General features: G+C 43.3%; 1 protein-coding gene across 2 annotated transcripts in view; it reads left to right on the top strand.

Annotated features, from left to right (window-relative positions):
- Positions 1-26,228, top strand: part of l(2)05287 (WD repeat-containing protein l(2)05287) — a 61,877-nt gene extending 35,649 nt beyond the window's left edge. For both annotated transcript variants that reach the window (XM_084593830.1, XM_084593829.1), the window contains exons 16-19: positions 4,343-4,399; positions 9,020-9,154; positions 9,400-9,494; positions 24,240-26,228. In XM_084593830.1, coding sequence (XP_084449956.1) covers positions 4,343-4,399; positions 9,020-9,154; positions 9,400-9,494; positions 24,240-24,444 — 492 coding nt within the window. In that variant the 3' untranslated portion in view covers positions 24,445-26,228. The remainder of the gene's footprint in view (positions 1-4,342; positions 4,400-9,019; positions 9,155-9,399; positions 9,495-24,239) is intronic.
- Positions 26,229-27,059: the final 831 nt, after the last annotated feature.

Below are 27,059 nucleotides of genomic sequence, written 5' to 3'. Positions count from 1 at the left end.
GCTAGTGTACGTTCAATAGAACAACCAGAAAACAAAACTTTTGAAGACTATGCCGCGGCGGGGGGGGGGGGGGGCCGGCCTTGGAAGCCACACCACACGCCAACACTCGTAGGCAGCATGTGTCGGCGAGTAAAGGATAGCTCGCTTGCAAGGAGGATTGGATTACGAAAGGGACTGGAGCCCATCGTTATCTCGCATCGCTGCGCCGGGTTTTGCACCGTCCGTTCACTGTAACTGATCGGCAGCGCTCAAGGATGTTCGTTATACGTGCGATTTTGTCATTGAAATAATGTATATTTTGGTGGTCGCGCAGGTCTCATTCGTTTTAAGCAAAAGTTCGTCTCAAGTGGGGCCGTTATAAATGGGCTCGACTGTGCTGCATTCTAACAACAAGAGTGCTGCTTTAATTGTAGAGAGAGCTTATATGTATAAACTGCTAAAGGCTAAAAAAAATTAAACATATGTTTCACTATTGCTGGCCAGTTTCACAAGGGAATTGTGATAAATTGACACTGACCTCAAAGCCTAAGCTACACCAACTTTCACTTTGAGATGGTGATCATGGAGTCCCTTTCTTTTTTTTTTTTCACATGCCATGAGCTTGAATCGAGCAATGGGAGATTTCCCAGTGCAGCTTTTTCAGCAGTTGATGTGCCTTTTACTGCTAGAACAAACATCGGCACATGCAGAAGAGGCATGGAATCAGTTTTTGGCCAGAGCAAAAAAATTAGATGCGGCTGACCTTAGTTTTTGTCTTGTGGCAGGGCTGATTTGTATTTTGTCACTCGGGGTGTGAGTCGAGGCAAGGGCGAATGTGGCTAAAGAGGAAGGATGCATACATTATGGAAATTCATTTGTCACCAATCCTCTTATTTCCACGCTGGTGGGCATGACTGCTTTCACGTTTATCAGTACCGCACTGCCTTTTCTTCCTGTTTTTTTTTTTTTTTTTTTTTTTTTATTGTATGTAGTATTGTAGTATTTATTGTACGTCACATCTGGCTCGTCACATACTAAGCATGCTGATCGCTTGAATTCTTCGCCGGACCACAATCAGCATTCAAGTATCGATACACCTGACCTGACAGGTCTCGCGTCGTAGGGATGTGCGAGGGGCGGTGGGTCGGCACCTGGTATTGTAAACTCGCTTTCTGTTCTTTATACCAATATAAGAAGCTTATTACCTAAGCGCGATGAACTTAATTCTGTCATTGATTCGTGTGATGCTGACGTTGTGTTATTAACGGAAGCATGGCTTTCTTCCATGATAGCCAACAAAGAACTGTTTGATTGTAGAAAGCGTTATAATGTGTTTAGATTAGATAGAGGTCAGAAATATGGTGGAGGAGTTTTAATAGTGGTCACGGATAATTTTGTTGCATCGCCTATTAATTTTTCTAATAGCTTAAAGTTGGTTTGGGTAGAACTTTGTGCAAATTTTAAGAGGATTGTTTTGGGCATATGTTACCATCCCCCATCTTCGAGCCAGACTTTTGTTGACGAATTACATGACGCCCTTAACCTAATCACTGTACGTTTTCCGAGCATGCCTATTCTCTTAGCTGGAGACTTTATCTACCCCAGTATCATGTGGACTGATACTTCGCCTTATCTGAACCCTTTCTCCACTGAATGTAAAAAGTTTTTGATGACCTGTTTGGACTTCAACCTGTCATAGTTAGTCTCTAAACCTACTCGAACTACTTCATCCACATCTAGCGTTTTAGATCTTGTTCTAACTAACGTACCACATTTTATCTCTTTGGTTTTGCACCTGCCTGGCCTCAGTGATCATTCCTTGCTGCACTTTGATGTGCAAATTCCTGCTTGTAGCCACCCCAATCAGATTAAGCGCATTAGAGATTATAAACTTGCCGATTTTGACACCATTAACCGCAAACTAGCTCTTTTTCTGAACGAATACTTACCTGGGTTCTCACTGCGTTCTGTTGACACTAACTGGAAATTATTTAAGTACACCGTCGAGCGTCTCACTAAAATTTTCGTGCCGCTTAGATCCTTGAGGTGCAACAGGGAATCTCCTTGGTTTAATAATCTTTTAAAAAGACTTTCTAATAAAAAGAAGCGTTTGTTTCACTCAGCCAAGTTGTCGAATTCTAAGCAACGATGGGAATCGTATTTCCTCGCGGCAGCAGAGTACAAAGCTGCGCTAAAAAGCGCCAAGGACTCATTCTTTAACCATACTTTACCTGCTATGTTGATTAACAATCCTAAACAATTTTGGAACATTGTCAACAAGAAAGACACATTCACAATATTACTCACATCTTCTGACGGTGTTGCGTTTCCGCCTAACGAATGTGCTTCATTCTTAACGGTTTTTGCGGCAGCTTTTTCTGACAATGTTTCTATTGCTAATCGCGAGGGCCCTGTTTTTGATGTTGTTCCCATGGATCTAGTTCTATTTGACCTGCTATCAAGCGTTCTGAATCTTATTGAAAATCTTAAGGTCTCCTCCTCCTGCGGTGTTGACAATATTAATCCTAAGTTTTTGATAAACACAGTCATCCTGCTCTATAATCCTTACTAAATTATTTGATCAGTCTCTTGAAACAGGTTGTATTCCCATGATTGGAAAGTTGGGAAGGTGATTCCTCTGCATAAGTCTGGAAATAAACATTTTCCTCACAACTTTCGTCCTATATCACTCACTAGTATCCCTTGTAAGATCATGGAACATGTTATATACTCGCATCTTGTTTCTTTTTTGGAGTCGAATTCCTTTTTCAGCATAACCCAGCATGGATTTCATGCGAAACTCTGGTAATATGCTTCACACATGACCTTCATTTCATCATTGATCGCGGGCTTCAGGCAGATTGCATATTTATTGACTTTTCTAAAGCGTTTGACAAGGTCTCTCATGCGCTTCTCTTCCTTAAATTAAATAACCTGAACATTGACCCTAAGGTGCTTGCATGGCTGAAGAGTTTTCTTTCAAACCGTTCACAATACGTTACAGCAAGCAAATAACGTTGATTCACATTCTATACCTGTCCGTTCTGACTTACCGGCTAACATCTCTTCTTCAATTAACCTTTTTGCTGATGACTGCGTTATTTACCGTGTAATTAATGATGATAATGATGCCTCTTACCTTCAGTCTGATATTAACAAGGTTCTTGATTGGTGTAAGGAATGGAATATGGAATTAAATATTAATAAGTGTAAGCATGTGCATATTTCTCGTAGTTCCAGCTTACCCACTACTTATCAGATTAACAATGTTTCTCTTGAGACTGTGTACTCTTACAAGTATCAAGGTGTTTACGTTTCTTCTAACCTATCTTGGAAACCCCACGTTGACTATATCATAAATAACACAAACAGCATGCTAGGGTACCTTCGGAGAAATTTATCTCGTTCATCCAGTTCTTTAAAATTATTGCTTTATAAAACTCTGGTACGCTCCAAATTAGAATATTCTGCATCTGTCTGGAGCCCTGGCATTGATTCACTCGTTTCCGATTTGGAAGGTGTGCAGAACCGCGCCTTTCGCTTCATACTGTCAAACTATCACAGAACAAGTAGTGTAACTGCCATGAAATCAAGTTTGTCCCTTCCACTTCTATCTCACCGCAGATCAGTAGCATCATTATCCCTTTTTCATAAAATTTACCACCACAGCTACCTGAAAGAAAGATTACTAACAAGACCATCTTACATATCAGTGCGCATTGATCACCGCCATAAAGTTGGGGTTCCATCTAGTCACACAAAATGTTTCCATGACTCATTCATACCTAGAACTTGTGTCAGTTGGAATCACCTTCCCCGTGATATCGCATGTATAACAGATAACGACGCATTTCGCAAAGCCATTGTTTTTCTTTGAATGTATCTATGCTTGTTACGATGTTGTTTGCCCTTTATTTCCTGACATAGTTTTTACTTATCCCCACTGCATTGTGAAGTTTTGTTTTCCTTTTTCTTTTTGCGCATGTTTTTTGTGTACTTGTACTGTACTTTTTTGTAACTTTGCTGTACTTTCATATACTTTTATGTATCCCACTCCCCTCTGTAATGCCTCCGGGCCCTGAGGGTAAATACATAAATAAATAAATAGTGTTTGACAGTTTCCTCCGCTAATACCAAATGCTGCCAACTGCTGACTGGTACTACTGAGTGCTTCTACTTGCAGAAAAATTCAGAGTAAAGGTGTCATTTATAAATTACTATGAATGAGAGTGCACAGGCATATGGGTGGCAGGATTGTACGACATGTTCTCAGTGGGGAAAATATGCCGAATTCATTAATGATGGTGACAGGCAGCCAGTATTAGTGTTCCTAACTTGTTGAATGCTGCTGGCACTGTCACAGGAACTCTACTCCTGGGAGATGGAGGCCAAACAGCGGGAGCCTATTGCAACAAACCAGGTATGTGTACATTATTGCACTTGCATCATATAGTAGTAGTGTTTTTTTTTATTCAGCATGCTATGCTTATTCTTCTGTGAATGTCACAGGTCAACTAAGGCTGGTGGCATGTAAGCAGAAGGATACAGCTGTATTGGTTCTTTCTGTTATGGCAAGAACATTGCACTGAACAGCACTAAGATGCACACATAGTAAGGGGAATGTAAGGCTCTTTGGTATCAGGAAAAACAAGGAAGATATTTTAGTGAATAATTTAGTGAGCCCTTTTCCTGCAGCTCATGTTGACATTAATTTTGAAGGGAATAAGTCTTCCTTAACGTGCACATACAAAACTTTGTCATTTGCTTTTGAATTTCCCATGCGCCCCGCTCGCTACCATAGACATATATATGTCCCTTATTTCTTTTCTCAGACACTGCTTGTTCGAAATTTATGAAATTCACAAATATAATGCCGCCTATGTGTTGGACCTGTGTTTCTTTTCTATGTAATCTCGGCCAACTTGTATAATTGTGCGCTGGGTATATGTGTGTCTCATTTGAACCAGCTGTTCCTCGATTGTGCTGACACAGATGACAGCGCCCATCTTCACAGCAGCCTGAAAACAGAATCGATTGCCAAGTTTAACTGCACTGTACTTCCTCAACTTCCTTGCAGTCCTGGATGGGAACTGTCTGATTTTCATCGTAGCGCTTCGCAGATCCAAGTTTCGAAATGACTACAAGGCATTTATGCTGTGACAACATGCTACTTCAGGAGAAAAATTGCTGGTGCAAAGAAAGCATGCTTGCGATTGCCAAGTTTAGCTGCACTGTACTTCCTCAACTTCCTTGCAGTCCTGGATGGGCATTACCGTATTTACTCGCATAATGATCGCACTTTTTTTTAAAAATACTGACGCAAATTTCGGGGTGCGATCATTACGCGGGGTAAATTTTCTACAAAAAATTTTTGAGCACCGAAAATGCAAACAAGTTGCAGGTCAGACGTCTTAGAACATATATCTCGATTACAACCAAAAATAAAAGCTGAGTAAGGCTTACCTTCGCAATAAACACGCACATTAAGCATCACATGGAGTGCACAATGCCCATTTATTTTTTTTTCGTCAGTACTCTAATCAAAGTCTGAATCCTCGCCATCCTCGCTTTCACTGCTGCACGACTCATCGGAAACAGCAGTGTCGTCGCTGGGAGCATCTTCACAATCCCACAGGAAGTCATCTTCCGAGGACGCTCCGAGCACCCTTCTCGTTCACAGTTGTATTCCGGGGCATGTCGAACGTCAGTGGAGTTTGATCGGCGTTTCCAATTTGCGACATGAGGTAACCGCATTTTTCGCGAAGCCTAGTGACGAAGTGATGGAAGTCTATCACTTTGCTTTCATACGCGGCTGGGAGCCGCTGGCACAACGACGTCCGCCGCCTCAGGGAAAGTCCATTCCGTTGCATAAAGTGAGTCGTCCAACCGGAGCTAGCGCGGAAATCCTTTGCGGCGATTCCCAGCTTCCTGGCAGTAGTGCGCGACTGCGTCTGTATCATTTCTAATGACACTGCACAACCATCCTTGCGCAGGTCCCTCACGTATTCTAGGACCGCCTCCTCAACACGAGGGAACTTGCCCGTTTTGGGTCCACGGAAAGCCCGCCGTGTCTTGTTCGTAGCCATCAGCTTCTCGCGCTGCTTCTTCCAATAGTGTATCCTCATTTCGTCCACGCCGAAATGCCTACCAGCAGCGCGGTTGCCATGCTCCAGTGCATAGTCGACAGCCTTGAGCTTGAACACGGCGGTGTAACTGGCATACCGCCCCATGGTGAAATGGCGTAAAGTCGCACAAAAACACAAAGCACACTACGACGCTGCCGAATTGCAAAATGGCGAACGCCGCAAAGCATGGAATCATGGGAACTCCAACGTTACTAGACTAGGTTGGGAACTCGTCGGAATGCATTCGCTGCGGGATGACTGCAGATCAACCACCAGGCGGCTCCATGTTCGGGGTGCGATCATTACGCGGGGAATTTAAAAAATGGAATTTTGACCTCAAAATTCAGGGGTGCGATCATTATGCGAGTAAATACGGTATCTGATTTTTATCGTAGCTCTTTGCAGATCCAAGTTTCGAAATGACTAGAAGGCCTTTATGCTGTGACGACATGCTGCTTCAGGAGCAAAAATGCTGGTGCAAAGAAAGCATGCTTGCTGTTGTTCACCAGTAACATAAAAACCAAACATGTTGACCAGTGTTGCATTGACAGTTAGCAGGGAAGCTGCAAAAGGCAACCATATGCTGTTTGATGTTGGTGCATGTTTAAAAATTCCAAGTGGTTAATGTATGCCCAGCAGGTATGCAGCTGTTTTCTTTGCGAATTTCCAAAATTTTTAAAGGACGGTGTTTGAGAGAAAAAGTGAGGGGCATTACTTTTTGGACACCTCTTGTTCAGTACACATCAAATATGTGACTTACTAGTTGTCTGCTTAAATTTGGATTAATCAGTTGCTGCATTTATTACATCTTTATTTAATGATACATATTTTTACTCTTCAAAGGTCTTTTTCTTTTTCTATATTTGAAAGTCTATTGTGATGCTGTACGATCATTCATATTGCATACTGTAAAAGTGTAATAGAGTTCAGTCTAGAGTTCAGTCCTTCTCTTGAGTCAGTGCCACAGGTTTTGATCTTGACTCCCTCTTTAGCAAGAAAGATACAGTAAGTGGATACGGTCTATACCTGCCAAGTTTTACGATTTTATCGTAAAGTGCCCGATTTTCGGTGCTTATGAGTATCGTAGTGCCCACTGTCATTTTACGATTTTTTCTCGATTTGTGTGTTAAATTAAAAAAGGTAGCAAGATTAGACCGAGTAGACATGCGAAAACACGCACCCAGCTGGTTTTGTGCCACATGCGCAGTCGCATGGCGGGCTGTGTACTTCGCGGCACATCTTATTTGTTTGCCACATCTCTTGTCGGCGCCTCTGCTCCAATCAGATCATGCCCGTTCAATAAAGTTCGGCTACATTGTCATCACAATCGTTGACTTTTCGGCTAGCCCAGGCTGTCAAGCTGTTAGTTAGGCTTAACTGTGTTGGCAGCGTTGTTGCTGCGGGTGTAATTGTGAGTTGTTTACAAGAAGTAGCTACTTTCAAGTGTTCATGCCCAAATATTCAACAGATTTTTTGTGCATACAAAAATATAGCAAAGGTGAAAAGTACGCTTTCTGGACCTACTGTCGCTTGATGTGAATATTGCGCATGCCGGTCGTCAGCCGAGTGTGTCTTCACGGCTTTTCTGATCGAGTAGAAGTAACCATTCAAGAGTGCATAGGCGAGCAGGGCACTCTGTTGCCAGTCTTCAGGACATTGATCGTACTTTCAGGTATGATAAGCTCTCAAAAGTTATGTTAGGCATTCTCACTCTCCCATGCAGTAATACAGAGTGTGAAAGAGTGTTTAGCAAAGTCAAGAAGACGTGCACCAGGTTTTTCTCCTCCATGTCAAAGAGGATAAAAGGAGTGTGGAGTTTGTCACAATCAGATGTTCAACAGGGACTTCCTGCGGAAGGAAACAGTAGTAGCCTCTTTAGTACTGTCGCAGCCTTTCACTTCAAATACGTCTTTCTGAAGTTTTGTTTACATGACTTTTTGGAACTCCAGTTTTGACTACTGTTTTTCATCATTCAAAAGAGATTTTGAGTAATAAAAAGATTTTATTATTTTTCACCAAAACTTAGTATTTTTTTGGCATCCTCTATAGTAGACGGAGGGAGCACTGTGCGGTTGGCAGGTTTGGATACCAAATAAATTTCGGAAATTCTTTATTGAATAGGAAGGCTCATGGCCATAGAGAGAACAGGGAGTAGACAAGTAAACAGTCCTCATTCTTTGGAGGGGTCGCCAATCATCTCGCATTGCTCTGATCAGGGCCAGTGAGGGAGCCATGCTTGGCAAATGTTAGTCTATTGCTAGAAGAGAACATTAGTTCAGGCTGGTAGGGTTTGACCTCTTAACTATAATAAAGAAGGTATTGCAATCCCTGAGAAAATGGGACGTGCCACCGCGTGTTAGAGTTGTGCAAAGCAGGCACTTTTTTGTATCAATGCCAGCGTGCCATGATATGTGGTGTTTAAGCCACGTGGGCAAGGAGCTTATTCAAGAAGACCTGACATCGGGCTGACATTTTAGGCTTCATATGAATCAATAAGAATTCGTATCGATTCAGTTCCGGTGCAAGGCACCCCTACAATGCTCCCCAGTTCGCGAGGAGTTTGGCATGAAGGGGGTACACTGAGGTAGGTGGCAAGCATAAGCGCACTTGAGGGAAGGGTTGTCACCACTTAACCAGGTCATAGAGGCAAAGTCGTTAGTGGTTTCTGCATCAGTATATGTCAAGTGTGTGAGGTGTACAGTATTGTGATGTATAGTTCGATAATGGAGGTGTGTGACCACTGGCATCTCCCAGAGAGGGAGAGATGCATATAGGACGGGTTTGTTGTCGTGTGTTGGCGCTGTTGATCCCAAGCCTGCAGGTGATACCTTTAGCCGGTGTTTTCTAGGCATATTCGATGACTCATTTGGCACTCAGAAGGAGTTGTATAGAAATATTCTTTTGCCATTTTTCAGCCTGTTAAGCTGGATTCAGTAGTCCCGGCAACACCCTTTGGCGCCCTGGTAGCACAGGAGAGTCGATCAGCTGTTACCACCAGTGCACCTGAGCAAAGCAGACTGGGAGTCGCAGGCTTCCGAGAAGTGCACCAGGTATGTGTTCGTGCATGTTTGGCTTGCAGCTTCTCTGCAACTACGCAAGTATGCAACATCTAAGGCACAAAAAACATTGTGTGACGCTACTTGAGCCTGTTTGATTAATAGTGTTGTATCTTGAAATAGCATGACATGTCTTTCATGAAATATATGTGAGCCCTGAATTTGGACTCATTTACTGCTAAATGAAGTTCATCTAAAGTCGGTATCTGTTCAGACAAAGCTCTTTTTTCCTATTGCAGCTCTTGGACGTGGCATCACACACACTGCCACCAATGACAAGCCTTTATCAAAACTTGCTGTCGGCATTCCTCACCACAAAAGAATTGAGAAAAGGGTACGTAGGTTTTTAAAATAGAAGGGCTGTTAGCAGCTGTGGTCAGATTTGGATTTAGCATCAGCCCAGGTGAAGCTGCAGTTGTTTTACAATGGGACGATCACCTATTACTCTTCCAAATCTTTCACTCTCAGTTCTTGAAAGTGTTCCTGGAAGTGAAGTAATAGGTCTCTTCAATTTGGCTGCACCAGCTGCACTAGTTCAAGTAATGCAGCACCGCCGTCCTCATTTTGCTGGTGCCGTGCAACTTGGTGCGCAAGTACAGTATCGACAATCATTCGCAGTACGCTCAAAATAGAGAACGAAAGCAATGCCAGTCCTGCTCATGCAATGGACGATGGCCAGAAAAGGATTCGACACGGGGCTTACAAAGACTTGGAACAGATGCTCTGCCAGTGGTTCTTGAATGCCCGTGCTGTGAACCTGTCGATTAGTGGCCCGATTTCAGCAGAGAAGGCGAAGCACTTTGCATACTTCCTGTGCAGCACCGATCTCCAGCCTTGTGGTATAGTTAGATTCAACGTTTCAACGAGAGGCATGGAATCGTCGGCAAGGCAGTCGTGGGAGAGGCTGGATAGCTCGATGTCGACACTAGGCAGAAGTGGCTTGAGGAAACACTGCCCTGCATCCAAGAAGCATACGCATACCGGGACTTATACAATGGGGACGAGACTGGGCTGTTTTTCCAGATGCTGCTGTCAAAGACACACGCTGTCAACGGCGACTCCTGTAAGGGCGATAAGCAAAGCAAATTGTGCGTGGCTGTTTTCTTGCATGCCAACATGGACTGCAGCGACAAGTGCCCCGCCTTCGTCATAGGGAAATCCAAAATCTCCGCTGTTTTCATGCTGCCGCAAGAAAACGGGAAAGCATGGATGATGCGTGAACATTTCTGCGAGTGGCTGGTCGAGTTTGATCAATGGATGCACTGCAAAGGCAGGAATGTGGCACTGGGGCTCGATAATTGCATTGCGCACCAAACAGCTCAGAAGCTCTCGCATGTTGAAATTGTTTTCCTCCCACCTAACACCACAGCAGGCTTTCAGCCTATGGATGCAGGTGTGATTGCTAGCTTCAAGGCACTGTATCGCTGACATGTTTTGAGCAGGCTCGCCCTGAACCTCAACATTTCTGTCCAAGAGCGCCGACCGGCGCTAGACTTGAAAATCTCGCTCCTAATGGCAGTGCAGTTCATTTTTGGAGCATGATGTCGGCCAAATTACCATGAAACAGACAACACTTACGGATTACAGGTTTCTTCCCACTACCTCGCTACCTCGTCCTCATTAAATGTGTAGTTTACAATGTTTTCTTTGTTTTTTCAGCCTAACCCAGTTATAACAACAATATTTCCATGTCACTTCAATATTGTTATAAGTGGGTTTGACTGTAAATCCAAGCAAAAGGAACACAATTTTGCCAACACAAAGATACAAAAACTCACAATTTTTAAATTAATTGCTTGGTATAAACATGAAATCTCGCTTTTTGTTTCATGTTGGAGAGCATGAAAACATCAGTAGGGAGGCTGCCTCCACACAAAAGCAGATTTATTTAAAAGAATGGCCCATTTTGGCCACGTTGATAGCCTCTGCGCTCTTTAGAACTCTCTCTTCTCTGTCTGGTTCACTGTTATCAGCATTACTTGCATCACCTGCATGATTCGTATTATTGACGATTTCTTGGTCAGTGAGTTTGGGCATCACACCACCACAACGAAGTTCTCATCAGCAGTAACGAAGTCCTCAAATGCAACATTCGGAAGTGCCAGTTGATATGGCTCGCCTCCGAGTGTTGTTTACGCCGCCTTTGGTATGGAGTCTTTCTTCATTCTACCTTGCTTTCAGGACTGTCGACACAGGGCTAGGTGCTAAATCGAAGTCCATGCCAAAGTCCTTTTTCTGCGCTTGTTCGTTACTCTTAAAGGTCTTGATTTCGTTCTCAGGAAAAACTGCTTTGCACTTCTGAGTTGCCATTTTGCATGACTTGCAGAATGCAGCGCACGCGCACGAGTCTGTTCATATAATGACAGGTGCGCATCATGATGAAACAATGGTTCAATACATAATGTTCCAGTCACATACCTGTCAGCCGTTGATGCTAGTTTTTATTGCTCCCCTAGATGGCGCAGCCAGCGAATGTGCGGGCGATTTAAACACGCTTCTGCAATGGACGATTCAAACGAATGAAATATTTCATTTCGTGAAGTTTTTTTCAGCACCTTTATGCATTCTTAGGCACATGAATGCAAAAACTGCAGTGAAACCTTGTTGATGTGTTTTTAAAAATATGTGAGAAAAAAAATTATTATTTGGGGAAACGTAAAATCCAAACCACCCGATTTTAAAAAATTGAACTGTTGAACTGTTTGACTGAGGTACACAGGTATTTAGAGCTGACACTTTCACTGCATAAAAGTGTAGATTTGGATTTCTTTCATTTAGCAGAATTCAGTTGGTATTTGTGTCCTCCTAAGTGCGAAAGAGGTTTATTAACAAATCTGGTTCGTAGATGGTAATGATGAGCCAAGATTGCTTACTTGGTTGCTTCCAGATATTTCACCCCCTTGCAACAGTGATGTGAAGAAGCCGTCACGATCGATAGCTTACATTTGCCGCATTTTTGCTCGTGATGTTTCCTAGGCTCAGCCCACTCGTATGTGAGAGCATAGTTGTAGTTACCAAATGGTTTGCCGCTAACCGCCAAGGCACTACAAAGAAGCTACTGCGTTTCTCCTCATTAAGTTGTTTTCCACAGGTATGGGCGAGCCCCCAGGTTTGGCCCTTCACACATTATCTAGGTAGCACTTATCTGGTTGATCACCAAATATACTATACGGCAATTTGTTGAAATATTGAACATATTAACCAGGAAATCATGCTATCTGGGAACTTATTGACTGGGAGAAAAATAGTGCAACTTTATGAGAGGCCCACGATTTTAGGGTATTAAGTAGGAAATTGTATGAACTGGGAACGTATCAGCGAAACTCTACTGTACTTCTTGATAACCAATCAAGCGTCAAATTTCAGATTTTTTTTTTTTTTTCGCTATACAGATAGAACTCTAGTAGAAAGAAAGCATGGGTCAGCCAAACTTCACTTGTACTTCACTTTATCTGATAATTCTCTATGTCCATGTTCGTTATAATGAAGTTCGACTGCACTATGTTCGCAGATATGCGCTTGGCAAAACTTTTATTTCAAGAACGTGCTGCGCATACCCGCCGTTTGGTCCTGCCGTCACACTTTGTTTTGTAGTTTCCCACAGGATAGCATAGCGGTGTGCATACAACTTTAAGGTAAATTATGTCCTTACAATGCCAGCAGATATAAAAAGTGAAGCAGCATTTCACCCTACTTTCCATGCTCGCAGCACAATTTTTTACAGCAAATCTGGCCGTATACACCCTGTGCACCGCCTATGGGGCGGCCTTGAAGGCCGTCTAGTGGTAGTCTTCAAAAGTCTTTCCGGTAAATGAGTTGTGGCTGCTCATGCATCGCTGCAAGAATTGGCAATGTTTGCCAGGGCTTTTTTATTTTTTTCTTCTTCTTCTTTCTGCTGCTGCCAATTTTTTCTATGGCGGCCTGAATCATAAAGTTAAGGTTGGCTTTTGTGTAGAGGCGAAAACATTGATTATGGTTCAGCCATTTTGGAGAAACTAATGCATACATACAGCAGGTGCCTTCTACAAGCAAGCGCTAAATGATCAGCTGTATTTTTGAGCCCTGCTTTACTGTGGGTATGCTGCATCGACTGATCAATGAACAGAATAATCGGTTTTTTTTTTCATTTACCCTGCCTTTGCTTTGCAATCTCTTTTAATATGTGCTCATGGTGATGCGCCTCGACCAATGTCACTAACGGTCTCGTATCGCTGAAAATTCTGCACCATCGGGATTGTCATTGGCTGTGAACAAAAAAGTAACTGTATGAAAAATGCTATGGCAGCTTACAGGGCCCAGCCAGATGCCCTACACATCCTGACATCAAGCACTGACATCTTATGTTCCGCGTGAAATTCCCACCACCATGCATGCTTGCTACATAAACTTCGTTTAAATGTGGCTTTCACACACAGGTACTTGCATTCAATTTGACAAGCGGACTTCTTGGAATGTTCAACTTGTGGCATCCCCAAGACTGTGGATCATATATTATTGGCGTACCCAGTGTATGCGCGTGAATGAAAAGTGCTAGCCGTTTCCTTGAAGCATTTGGACATGAGGCCTCTGTTGGAGTAGTTGCTGCTGGGCGCTTGGCTGGACAAGGGAAGGGGTGTCCAGGCAGTGTGGGCTCTTTGCCGTTTTTTGTGCGACACTGGACTTGGCTCGCACTTCTAAAGCAAGTTGCCGTGCCACTAAACATTTTCATATGCCTTCCCCCATATAGTTACCCATCATGGTCCTTTTTCTTTTCCTCTTCCCCAGTGCAGAGTAGCAGGACAGATTTTATTCATTCCGGCCAACCTGTCTGCCTTTCCTTTCAATAAACCCATCTATTTGTCTCGATGGAAAATTCACGAGCATGTTAAAATGTTCAGATTAGAGCTAAATTTCTCAAGGAAGTTCCGTAACTAAAGGAAGGTAATTGAGGGGAAATGAAAACTGAACTTTGAGTTGGGGTATAAGTCGAATCCAGGACTTTCGTGTTGTGAGACAGACGCACGCTCATAGGTCGCGAAAGCTCGCGATTCAAGCTGAATAAAGCTTGACTCACTGTATTCGTGATGCGAATGATTTCTGATAACGCAATCGCGCTCTGGTATTAATCAGTTCAGTCAGTTCAGGCGTTCAGTCGTGTCCGACTCTTCGTGACCCTATGGACTATGTCACGCCACGCTTTCCAGTCTCTCACTATCTTCTTAACATCACATAGCTTCATCTGCAATGCCTCAAGAATGCCATCTAACCATCGCGTTCGCTGCCTACCGCTTCTCCGGCGACCCTCAACCTTTCCCAACATCAAATCTTTCTCCAGCGACTCCTCTCTTCTCATCAGATGACCAAAGTAGCTGAGCTTTAACTTTAGAATTTGACCCTCCAATGAGCAGTCAGGGTTTATGGTCGACAATATCGACTGATTTGATCTTCTGGCAGTCCAAGGAACTCTTAAGAGTCTTCGCCAGCACCACAATTCAAACGCGTCAATTCTTCGGCGGTCAGCCTTTTTCACAGTCCAACTCTCGCATCCATACATCACAACTGGAAAGACCATAGCACGGGTTATACGGATCTTGGTTGGCAGACTAATGTCTCTGCTCTTTACTAGGCGGTCAAGGCTAACCATTGTTCTCTTTCCCAGAAGCAGGCGTCTCCTAATGTCATGGCTGCAGTCTCCTTCCGAGGTAATCTTGGCGCCCAAGAACAGAAAATCTGTCACAGCTTCCACTTCTTGTCCATTGATGCTCCAGGACTTGATAGGGCAAGACGCCATGATCTTCGTCTTTTTAATGTTCAGTTTAAGCCCAAACTTCTCACTCTCTTCTTGTACGCGCATCAGAAGTCTCTTGAGTTCCACTTCACTTTCTGCCATTAAAGTGGTATCATCCGCATATCTAAGGTTGTTGATACGTTTTCCAGCAATCTTCACTCCAGCTGAAGACTCGTCCAGACTGGCCTTCCTCATGATGCACTCTGCATATAGGTTAAATAGGCAGGGCGACAGTATGCAGCCTTGCCTCACCCCTTTCTCAATCGGAAACCAATCAGTAAGACCATGCCCAGTTCTGACTGTGGCCTCTTGCCCTTCATAAAGGTTCCTGAGGAGACAGATGAGGTGAATTGGAACTCCCATCTCTTGGAGAGCTTGCCACAATCTGCTGTGATCTACGCAGTCAAACGCTTTTGCATAATCAATAAAGCAGAAGTAAATGGGTTTCTGGAACTCTCTTGCTTTTTCCATGATCCAGCGAAGGTTGGCAATTTGGTCTCTAGTTCCTCTGCCCTTGCGAAACCCAGCTTGCACGTCCGGAAGCTCCCGATCCACATACTGCTGCAGCCTACCTTGCAGGATTTTTAACATCACCTTGCTAGCATGCGAAATAAGCGCGATCGTGCGGTAGTTGGAACAATCTTTGGCACTGCCTTTCTTTGGAATGGGGATGTAAACTGACCTCCTCCAATCCTGTGGCCACTGCAGGGTTGTCCAAATCTTTTGACATAATGTATGCAGTATGTTAACAGCGTCGTGGTTGAGGTTTTGAAGCAACTCAGCTGGAATACCATCAATTCCGCTAGCTTTGTTCTTAGCAAGGCTGGCTAAGGCCCATTCAACTTCACTCTTCAGGATGCCCGGCTCGAGATCAGTAATCACAACCGTCCTATGTTGGGTTTGCACATCCGGGTCCTTCTTGTACAGTTCTTCTGTGTATTCCTGCCACCTCTTCTTTATCTCTGAGGCTTCAGTGAGTTCCTTGCCTCGTTTGTCCTTTATCACGCCCAGCTTAGCACAGAAGCTTCCTTTGATATCTTTGATTGTCTTATACAGAGCTCTTGTGTTCCTTAATTGGCTGTTGTCCTCAACTGCTTGACACTGTATGTTCAGGAAGGCATTCTTATCTCTCCTTGCTATTTTCTGAAAATCTGCATTGAGAACCTTGTATCTTTCTCTTTCCCCCATACCTTTTGCCATCCTCCTTTCCTCAGCTATTTGCAAAGCCTCTTCAGATAACCAGTTTGCTTTTTTGCATTTCTTTTGCTTTGGAACTACCTTTGTAGCAACTTCTTGTATTATATCACGAACATCAGTCCACATCTCTTCGGGCTCTTTGTCTTCTAGATCTAATTCTTGAAATCGATTGCTCACTTCCACAGCATATTCTAATGGAATCTGATCCAGATCATACCTGAAAGGCCTTCTAGTTTTCTGCGTTTTCCTCAATCGAAGCTTAATTTTGGCAACAAGAAGCTGATGATCGGTGCCATAATCGGCCCCAGGCCTCGTTTTTACTGCTTGTATAGCGCTTCTCCATCTCTGCCGGCAAATAATATAATCGATCTGATTCCTGTACAGACCGTCCGGTGAAATCCATGTGTACAGGCGCCTCTTGTGCTGTTGAAAATGAGTATTCGCTATGGTCAGGTTGTTTTCTTGACAGAACTCTACTAGCCTCTGCCCAGCTTCATTTGGCTCACCAAGACCGAACTTGCCTGTAATTCCGGATATTTCTTCACTCCCGACCTTAGCATTCCAGTCTCCAGTCTGATGATGGGGTGCGGTCTAAAAGGCATTGTAGGTCCGCATAAAATCTCTCAACGTCAGCTTCTGCTTAAATAGGCGCCCCAATATTTAAAGCATCCTTCACGAGCTTGTCCGTAACGATGGATTGGATCGCGGCAGTTACACGTTTTATAGCGTATAGAGTCAGAAATAGGTGAAACGCCATAAAGCGAGCGCTTAAAAACCTTTGCCTTGTAAAGCTTATGCGCTTCGGTAAAAAGAAAAAGAAAAGGAGATGCGGCTCTTAACAAGCACCGCTAATAGGCCATTAAATTCATGTATCGCGCTTGGAGCACCATGTTTAATTCATTATATTTTGTACTGGCGCTTATTATAGCTGCGTTCGATTCAGCCGTGGTTCACGGTGTGCTGCACCAAAGCGCTCGATTCACAGCGTTCCCTGCACCACCGTCCGTGATTGATTTTGGTGCAGTCGTGGTGCCGCTCTGATGCAAAGAATCGCGGCACTCTCCTAGCAGGAGGTGCAGAAAAGTGGTGCGCGTGTTGACGGCGCTAGCAGACGACGAGCGCTGCCGATGAGATGCTTGTAAACATCGATGGTCCACTTATGGACATTTTTACTTGTCGTCGACCGAACCAGTGTCATTCTCGGTGAAGATTCTCTAAGGTCTCTTGTGGTAATCTGAATAGCCCCCTGAGTTCAAAGCTGAAGTATCTAGCAAAAGGGCTTCAGTTGGATGGGAACTTGGTTAATTGCGATCTGTCCGAAACAGTCGATCGGCCTCAGTCTAAACCACGATGTAATAACTGTGCTGCCGGGAAGGAAAGCACGGCGTCGGGTTCTTCGGAGGACTACAGAAATTCCTTAAGAATGACTACGACAATGTTGTCGTCAGTGGCCTCGCGAGGCACGAAAATAGACTTACCGCGAAAACTTCCAGTTTGCGGCCAACGGGAACAAGCAAGCAGACGACAAGGCTCGATTGAAAATGCCGCACCAGTAATGCGTGGCGCTGCTGACGCGCTGCACCTGAACCACAGAACTGGAATTGCACCTCAACCGGCACCTGACTGGCACCAGCGGAACTATTTCAGAATTTGTGCCGAGAACCAGTTTTGAATCGAACAGACCTCATATTTGTCTTTACTTTGCACTCAGGATCTATTAATTGCTTCAAAAATTAAGCACCATAAAAGTATGCAGCATTGCACTAAGTAAATGAACTATTACAGGTTTCCGCAGTAACCTGTATTATAGTGTAATAGTTTTGCTGTACTTAAGCGCAAATAATAGTGACCTTCTGAAAACTCACGACGATGTGCCAATATTATTTGAAGTGCTTTCATATCGAAATATAAAAAAAGAAATGACAAGCGGTTTGTTAACACAAAGTGAACTCGAACAGTTTGCTATCGGTAGTATTGCTTGCCGAGCTCGGAAGAGTAAATACAGTCTCCAGCGTATTTTTTATAGCTTTCGAACATTTACTCAAACAAAAACTATCACTGGAGATGTCCCGTAGTTTTTGTCACAGTGCATTGGCAGCGGATGCTGTTTATGCAACAATATAAGCGCCATGGGAAAACAAATTTATGACACGAGGACTGCATTGAAACACACTACAAGCAGATGACGCGGTTGGCTCTGCTCCCACCAGCCACTAGCAGCGTAGCTGTCACTTTGCATGGGGCGTATATTGTTCCGGATTCGGTGGCATGCTGCACGCATCTCAGGTTATTGTCAGGATGTGCTCTTTCCCTGCCTAGCACCAGAGTATTGCTCTGGTTGTGAAACTTCTCTGTCAGTCTCGTTTGGTACGCTTCCCAATGTGTCTGCACGATGGCACCGGAGTCAGTTGGGGAGCATGTTTTTGTAGGCTGTAGAGAAGGCGGCTGTTTAACTGCGTAGGAACCAATGTGTTGCAGAATGTGGTTGTTTTCTTTTTGTGGCATTTTCACTGGTACAGATCCGAAGTATGTGTGCGCATGTGTTTTTGTAAAGCCATTGCGTTCTGTAATTGGTGCTGCTGGCTTGTGTAAAAGGCTGCCGCTAGGGCTATGGGAGCAAGGACAAAAAGGTATTGCTTTCTTGTTTCCTGTTTGATGCCAAACTACAACAGAAGTGTAGGCACACAAATCCTCCGAGAAAGGAGTTGGTGGCCTCTGATTTGACTCCCCAATTGTGCGTATTTGTGAGAAATATTTCGGCACCATATAAATCATCCGCTAAATAAAGTTCGTAGTGGATAGGAAAGGTCTGTCTTTAAGAAGCCGCCCACACTGAAGCCTTCAACTTTTATGAAAATATTTGAAGGGCTTCTACCGTATTTAACGAAGACCATACGACGAACTCTGCCATCTTCAAAGTGACTCCATACAGTAAAACCTCATTGATGCGTGTGCGTTTTTTTTTTTTTTGTTGTTGTTGTTGTTTTTTCGTAATGGGGAAAAATCTTACTATTCGGGAAAATGTATGGTCTCTGAACTGCCTGATTTTAAAATAATTTAACTGCTGATTGAGGTGCAAAGGCACTTAGAATATTGAGACATTGACTGCATGAAAGGGTAGATTAGCATTTATAGACATCCAGTGTGCACAGCTCCCTTCTTGCTGTTGCAGAATTCAGTCCGTATTTGCATAGTCCTAAGCTCAGAAGAGGTTTAGTAATAATCCGGTTCGTAGAATGAAGTCAGGAGCCAGAATCACTTATGTGGTTGTTTCCAGATTCTCTGCCCCTTTACAAGAGTGAAATGTGAAGGGCTCACCTCGATAGCTTACAGCCAACACGTTTTTGCTCATGCTGCGTCCCCGAGATTCGGCCCACTCGTTTGCATACGAATAGTGGTAGCTATTAAATGGTTCACCTCTGTGTTCCTAAGGCACCACAAAGACGCCACCGTGTTTCTCTTCATGAAGTCACGTTTCTGCGGGAACGGGTGGCTAATTTGTTGGCTTGTTGGCTTTGATGCTTCACCCGTTTGCATCTATGTCCTGCAGGAAGGCAACTGTGGCGGGCGAGCACCGCTGATCAGTTTTTCATGCCACGAGTGCTCTTTAGCATATATCCTGTTGTTCGCAAAATGTATTATACGACCACAATTTGTTGAAATTTCGAACGTAGTAAGCGGGAAATCGTGTTATCCAGGAACATATTACTGGGAGAAATATAACTTAAATATATGGGAGATGCTTTACTGCTCACTATTTTGAGTGTATGAAATGGGAAATTCAATCAACCGGGAACATATCGGTGAGGTTATACTTTATTTTTTCCTTTCTGAATTGTTGCCTACATTTTTGCATTTTTTCACTTGGGTAAGAGTTAAAGAGACACTAAAGACAGCCAAAGATGGTATGAAAATCTAATAAATTACATTTGGTGACACTGTCGCCGCATATCCGGCAGCAAAATATTGAATAATTGCTGAGATATTGCGATAAGAAGTTGAGGTTTTTTCTTGTTCCCGCCGGTCGAATTCAAACTGTGGCCTCCAACTACGTAGTTGGAGTTGAGTGACGCACACTATGACGTAAGCTGAGACTCCGTGATAGCTGGCAAGCCGGCGCGGCCCGCGGCGTCGCATCCCTCAAGGGCCAACTTGGCAACAGTGTACTCGCAATGACGGCCTCAGCCGAAATAAATAAAACGATGAAGAGAGTAATTTACCGAGCGATGGGCCCATAAAGGAAGAAAAAAAAAACATAGAGCGCTTGTAATGCACAATACTTTACATGTTTCTCAAGCTTTTGCACTCCTTCTTGCACTGTGTATAAACAAACCGAGCCCTCGGTCATCGCAACGCTTCCTGACATGTTTACATACAAATAAGATTTAGTTACCAGCAAAATAGTGTCCTCGCTGCTGCGCTTGTCAGTTTTGAAGCTTCGTCGCACTTTTTTCCTACAAGGTTTGTGCTACAGCTCCGTGTTCAGCGAAAACTACGTCCACGGTAGCAGAACATGACCGAAGTGCCGGCGCCACTACATTTGCCAGCGCTGTGAAATTTCATATGTTAAAATGGATCCATTGAACAATATAGTGCGCATAGGCATCCAGAACATTAGTTGCAAGACGTGAGAGCAGGCAGCATGCGCCGATGGTCAAGAAGTTGTAATTTTTAGACCGGCAGCAGAAACACTTTATTGTAAATAGGTCATGACATAAAAACTAGAAATATTTGCAAGGTTTCTGTGGCGCGGCGTAGCCGAGCGGTTAGTGCCGAACGTTACGGAGCAAGCAGTAGCGAGTTCGAGTCTCACCGCTTCCGGCGGATTTTTTTTTCTTTTACAAATCGATTTTTTTTTAACCTTTTGTAATGTATTTCTGGTGCTTCGTTATTTTTAGTTTTTACTTTTTACCCAAGGCCCTTTTTTTCGCTGGGCGACGAGCGCAATATATCGACGCTCTCCTTGGTATGAGCGGCAAGTATGCCACTTCTGTTTACGACGCCTGCAAATTGCACGTTGAAGGTCTTGTTGACGCAGTATATGTTGGTCACATGTGCCATGATTTAGTGAACAATTGAATGATAATGCGTTTTTCCTTCGGTACTTAGCATATGTATGCTTCTCGTGGCGTACGTAGCTGCAGTCAAGCGGTCAGGTCGCAGTCGAAGCGGCAACGGCGGCGATATGTTGGCGCAGAAGTGTGAACGAAGGAGTGTGTCGGCGGTAGCGGATTTCGCCCGCTCGTGCCTCCGAATGCTCAAATGGGAACCATCAAGGCGCATCTGCTGCTCCAAGCTCGTAATTCAGGCGCTGCAGGTTCAAACAAACTATCTGAGTGCGCACGAAATGCCTGAGCCGAAACATAACCAAAACTGAAGTGGGCGCCTGTGGCGCCTCCAAGTATATTTTTGTATTTGCCTTGCAACGTTTACGTTGTCTTTTCGCCGTCGTTTACGTATGATAAAAGCGTGTTATCATCTTTGAGAAAAAACGTACTACCGCATTCAAACATGCAACGTAATTCGCATTTGTCAGCCTCCGGGATCCCTAGCGCGTCACGTGATTTGTAGTTGCGAGCCTCGGCCGTTTGGCTGTGGTGGCGATACCTGTATTTCTGTTATTCTTCTTTACTACCTTATAACAGCTCTGTTTTCAGTAAGAGTGGTCTTTTTGTAATCAGGAACTGGCATTCTATCGATGCAAACCCACTTCCTTTCTCTCTTTAGTGTCCCTTTAAGGCCTTGAGAGCAGCTCTGCTTGCTAAAAGCAAAGGCAAAACATGGAACAGCTCATATGCTGTAACTTGTCTTTGTGAATTTCATAGTATACTGCCACAAAGCATTCACTGTTTGTACTTGTTCAGAATCCACTGGTTCACAGTTTTATCACTTTATTTGCAACACAAGGTGTTAATCATATTTATCTTAATTGACCGGAGCCACGTCTGACTGCTTCCACATTGTTTTAGTTGCTTTAGCATCTTGTTTTGAAAATGCCTCGTCATTCTCGCCCGCATGTGAATTATCGAGTGTCTAACACCGAAGGCTTATACAGTCGTGCCTCGTTAATATGTACACTTTGGTTTCCGACCAAAGCTGTCCATAAAGCGAGTCATCCATAATAACGAGTCATGAATAAATACAAAAAGGATTTTATTGAGAAAAGAGAAATATTGACTGCTTTTGTACATAACGGTGCGCACTGCACTCAAAATTTCACAGAACACCGGCAATTTTGAGTGCATTATCCTTGCCATTGTTATCTTTGAAAAATTGTAGTGCAGTCTGAAGCGACTCGCTTACCATGACACCCGAGATTGGGCTTTGTGTTGGTCGAACTTTCGAGCATAAACTCCTCGCTGGCTGATGAATCAGCGTCTGATTCTCTACTCACTGCCACTTCCAAAATGGCCTCTTCCCTGAGCAAAGTAGCCGCTAAGTAGCTGCTTGAGATTCTCCTGAGGCAAGGAAACAGCTGAGCTGTCGATACTGTAGTCCCTCGCAGCTTGGATTGACTGAGATGTCTTTTGCCGCTTATATTCACAGATTTCTTCGCGCCTGCGTTCAGCTCTATTCTTTTGCGTTTAACTCCCGCCATGCCAAAAGCCAGACTCAAGTTGAGGGTTACAGGCTCCTGATGCTGTGCACTTTTTTGCCTAGTTAACCTGCCTTTTCGTTCTTCTGATTCTTTCTTTTTTTGCCTTGTACTGTTTCTATAAGGAAGCAAGGGAGTCAAGTTGGCAAGCTGCTGTGCAGAGGGCTATCGAAAATCCCATCTTCTTGGCGCCGTGTTTATGTGTTCCCTTAAACCAAACACTGCAAGCTGAAGTACAGTTTAGAACGACGGCTAGCCGACTACGAAGAGCTCAGACTTTGTCAGGGCCGCATCATTGACTCAAAGCGAAGCCGACATACGGACCGCCTAGTGTGCATAGTTTGGCAGTTCGGCAGCACAACAGGGACGAAAACCAGGAGCATGAGAGGGAAGCGCTTCCAGAACGGGGCGCCCGGTCCTGGTTGCGTGTTCGTACTTCGCCTTTCTTTTGTCGCCCTACTTTGTGAGTGTGTCTTAACTCTCACGGAAAAGCGTTAACGGCTTCATGGAACACACATTGCGCTTTGGGAAAGAAAACTTCAGTTCCCACCGCCACTGTAGGCACTTGTCTTTCTTCCTGTAATTTCTTTCCTATGCTTTTACCGTTCACGTTCAGCAGAATTTATTGCAACCACATGTTGCTGTTTTCCCGACTGCGGCGGCACTTCCGCTGCACCCAGAAATCTCCTGATTCCCCCCTTTCGGGGTCTTTCTTACGATGACCCTCGGTTTGCTGTGTACGTTCTTCTCTGCTCTTGCGCTCCCTCCCCCTTAGAACGGCGACACGCCCGCTTTGGTTGTTTGCAACCCCACAGGACTCGTTCAGGCATCCCGCCGTATCGGCCTTCGCTTAGGTTCGCGGGCGGCGCGCCCTTCTTTAACTTGCGTTCGGACTCCTCTGCTTTTTTTTTTTTCAAGCACTGTCCATATTAACGAGACAAAAATACATGGGCCCAAGTGGGGCGCGTGCGTTCTTCCCCTGTCCATTGTCCGGACAGCGAGTTTCCATATTAACGAGGCATAAATACGTTGAAAAGGTTTCGTCCCCAGAAAAACTGTCCATAATTCGGGTCGTCCATATTAACGGGGGTCATATTAACGGGGCACGACTGACATCGGCTGTGACCACTCTCCGGATTCGAATTATCCGAATTTTCAAACTGTGGGGTTCAGGTAATGAATTCTTACTGTGTTAACTTAAGTGACCTGGTTTATTAATGTGCATTTATAAGTAATGTCGTTATAGACATAACTAATAAACCAGCATTGCTTGTAAACGTTGCTTATGTAATTTTGCATGCATAAGTGGAAATCAAGATCCTGGATTTATGCTCTCATCGCTGTCTTAGAACATTTACACTGTGTGCTGGTGTTTCCTGGCAGTGTGTGGTAAAGGGTTCCAAGGAAGTGCAGAACAGTGTGTGGCTGTTAGGAGACCATTGAATTTTTTGTTCCTGTGGTAATCTTGTGGCAGTAAAGTCATTATTTCATCTTTTCCTCCTTTCCTTTTTGTTTCGCAGTGTTGAAGTGAGGAGCTGCAGTGGTGCTGCATCTGATGATGATGTTAGTGAACATCATTCTGACTCAGATGCCGATATGGATGTTGATCAAGAAAGTGACAAAGCAGCTGAATTACCTGCTCCACTGGAGGGTCTCTCAGACAGTGTCAAGCTTGTGAAAGTGAAGCACTTTGCATGGTTGACGAAAAAGAAAACGGAACATTAAATCTAGGAACACATTTTTCATGTTTCTATGCATATATATATATATATATATATATATATATATATATATATATATATATATATATATATATATATATATATATATGGTTGAGTAATACTCACTTTATGAAAAGAGTTTTTATATTAAGGAGAATTTGGAGGGTGCAATCATTATGAGGGGTAGTATATAAATAAAAGTGTCCGTCTATGTCAACCGAAATAGCAGGTGCATGCACTGCTTCAGTGCAACCCTTGTGTGAGTAATTCAGTATCTAAATATGCGTTTTTATCGGGAAATATTTTCTAGTGATTTAGATATACACCATCCTCTAGCACTGTTTTTATCAATGATGGTCTCCTGATTTGGGAGTATTCTTTGTTACCTCACTGTAAAATTGTGCAAACATTAAACCCCACAAACCAACCAATCATCTAATGCCATCTAGCAGCTAAGCCTGATACGTGATTTAATGGAGCATGCTGAGCTTCGGCAAGCCTATCAAAGTCCAGTATATGAAATGGAAAAGAACTTCCTGAACTGTAGCTCTGAATGCCGTGTGTGTGCTTATATCCACCAAGTACTTCAACATCAGCATTCACGTGCTTGTAAAAGGGTCCATAAGTAAAGTTTAGTAATGCTTGGGAATAAATGGATAGGGAGAGTGCACCATTCTTTTCCATCTATTCCTTTTCTCTTGCCATAATTCAATGACATACCGTCTTGTGAACATGCACCAAATGGCCCATCTTGTTCCGCATGCACTCCACTGACCTTCCAGTTACAAAGTCTCTAGAATTGTCACAAAACTAGGAATGAAATTGTGCCTTGTATAATTGCTGATGGCACTGCTCAGCCTAAATGTTCAAGTGGAATTGATGCTAGCATGTAAATATATTTATCCTTGTCTTGTCACTATAGACATTTGCATATAATAAGTACAAGTAGAGTATAAATAGAATTAGACCAGTAATTCCATTGGTCCGTCCAGTGTTTCTTCCTTCACTCATCATTTAGCTGTCATTTTATTATTGTTGCTATTATTATTCCATTTATTTCCATCAACAATGGGTGAGGCGAGGCAAAAAGTTGCTGCACCAGCTTGACAAGTCCTCGTCCCCTACGAAGCAGCAGCAGTACACATCGCCCAACTTGCATGCATTGCTTTGAAAATTAGAATGTTCAGCTTGTACAATACAAAATTAAACACGAATGAAAATGGAAAAAAAAAGTGAAAAAAGAAAATGTACAGCTTGCACAAAACAGAATGATATGAACAGTCATAAAAGCCAAAGAATGACACTGGGATGCTTGTCCATGGTTTTGATTTGTTGATGGCTTTTGACGTTTGCAAACATTGTCAGTGACCTTATATGCAGTGTAAAAAAATTTGAACAAGTAATGATAAAGCGGCGAGTCTTGTGAGTAGAATAGTGTCATCAGTAGCGAGGTACGGACAGCATCGGGTGCAGAGCTAAGGGGGCTGGGCAGTTATTGCCGTGTAATGGGGGTTTTCAAGGTGGCAGCACTTAGAGTGTTACTCAAGCCTCTGTGCTAAACATTTCATTTTCATTTTCGAGCTATCTTCACACACATCTTGTAAATTAATTTTAACTTAATTTTCAGTCAGTGAAGAAATTCACTTATTTTGCGATTAAAATGCTTGCAGTGTTTGGCTATTCATTGCTGCTTATATTTTAAAAGAAATGACAAGTGCTTGTTTTTTCTGTTGCTTCTCACAGAATAAACTTGTCGTTAATTGTTTTATCATGCACACACTTCATAAAGCAGCAGCAGATCTTTCCTTCGCAACAGAATGACGCATACTCCCAAGGGGTATTGCGAACCATTGTAATAATCTCTCTCCTTTTTGTGCACTTGTGTGTCTATTACACTGCGACTACAGCTTAAATTTCTTATGTTTACCGCTTAAACATACTAGCTAGGGTTTTCATGCCATATTTTAAATAATTTACTGTCATATATTTTATAGCTTAACCTTCATATTGATATAGGATGGCCCAGAAATGGTTGCTGGAATCATTTTCATGCCATATTTTAAATAATTTGCTGTCATATATTTTATAGCTTAACCTTTATATTGTTATAGGATGGCCCAGAAATGGTTGCTAGAATCAAAGTCGCAGGAAAGGCTGCGGAACTTCTGACGTGTTTAGATTACTGGTAAGGTGAACAGGGAATTTTTTATTCTATAATCTCTTTCGGGCACCAGTAAGTGTTAATGCTTTAATGCTTTTACTCACCCGATCAGAGTGGCTTGTAACACATTGAACACTGGGAGAAAATGTTGAAGAAAACGATGTATTTTCTGGATGACCTGATAGTGTGTACTGTTTTATGCAAAAAGTAATTAATCAACAGGGTTTCTTAACGATGTAGCAGAACGCATTTTTAGCACCCCTTAAGCTTTAAACTTGCATGAACTCTTGCCCTCGCCTTTCGAGACCTTATTGTTTTTATGGGTGCCGTAAGTCTGAAAAGTAAATTTGTTGTGGATTACTTTCGGAACTATCATAAATGTAATCCTGCTGCTGATGCATCAAAGCACAAGTGATTGAATGAAACTGAAAGTAAGGAAAACTGAATTCAAGTTTATA

Source organism: Amblyomma maculatum, chromosome 2, assembly GCF_055883805.1.
Source record: "Amblyomma maculatum isolate TAMU_Amacu chromosome 2, ASM5588380v1, whole genome shotgun sequence".
Lineage (NCBI taxonomy): Eukaryota > Metazoa > Arthropoda > Arachnida > Ixodida > Ixodidae > Amblyomma > Amblyomma maculatum.
The sequence above is the reverse complement of the archived record's forward strand: the minus strand, read 5'-3'. Positions and strand labels throughout refer to the sequence as shown.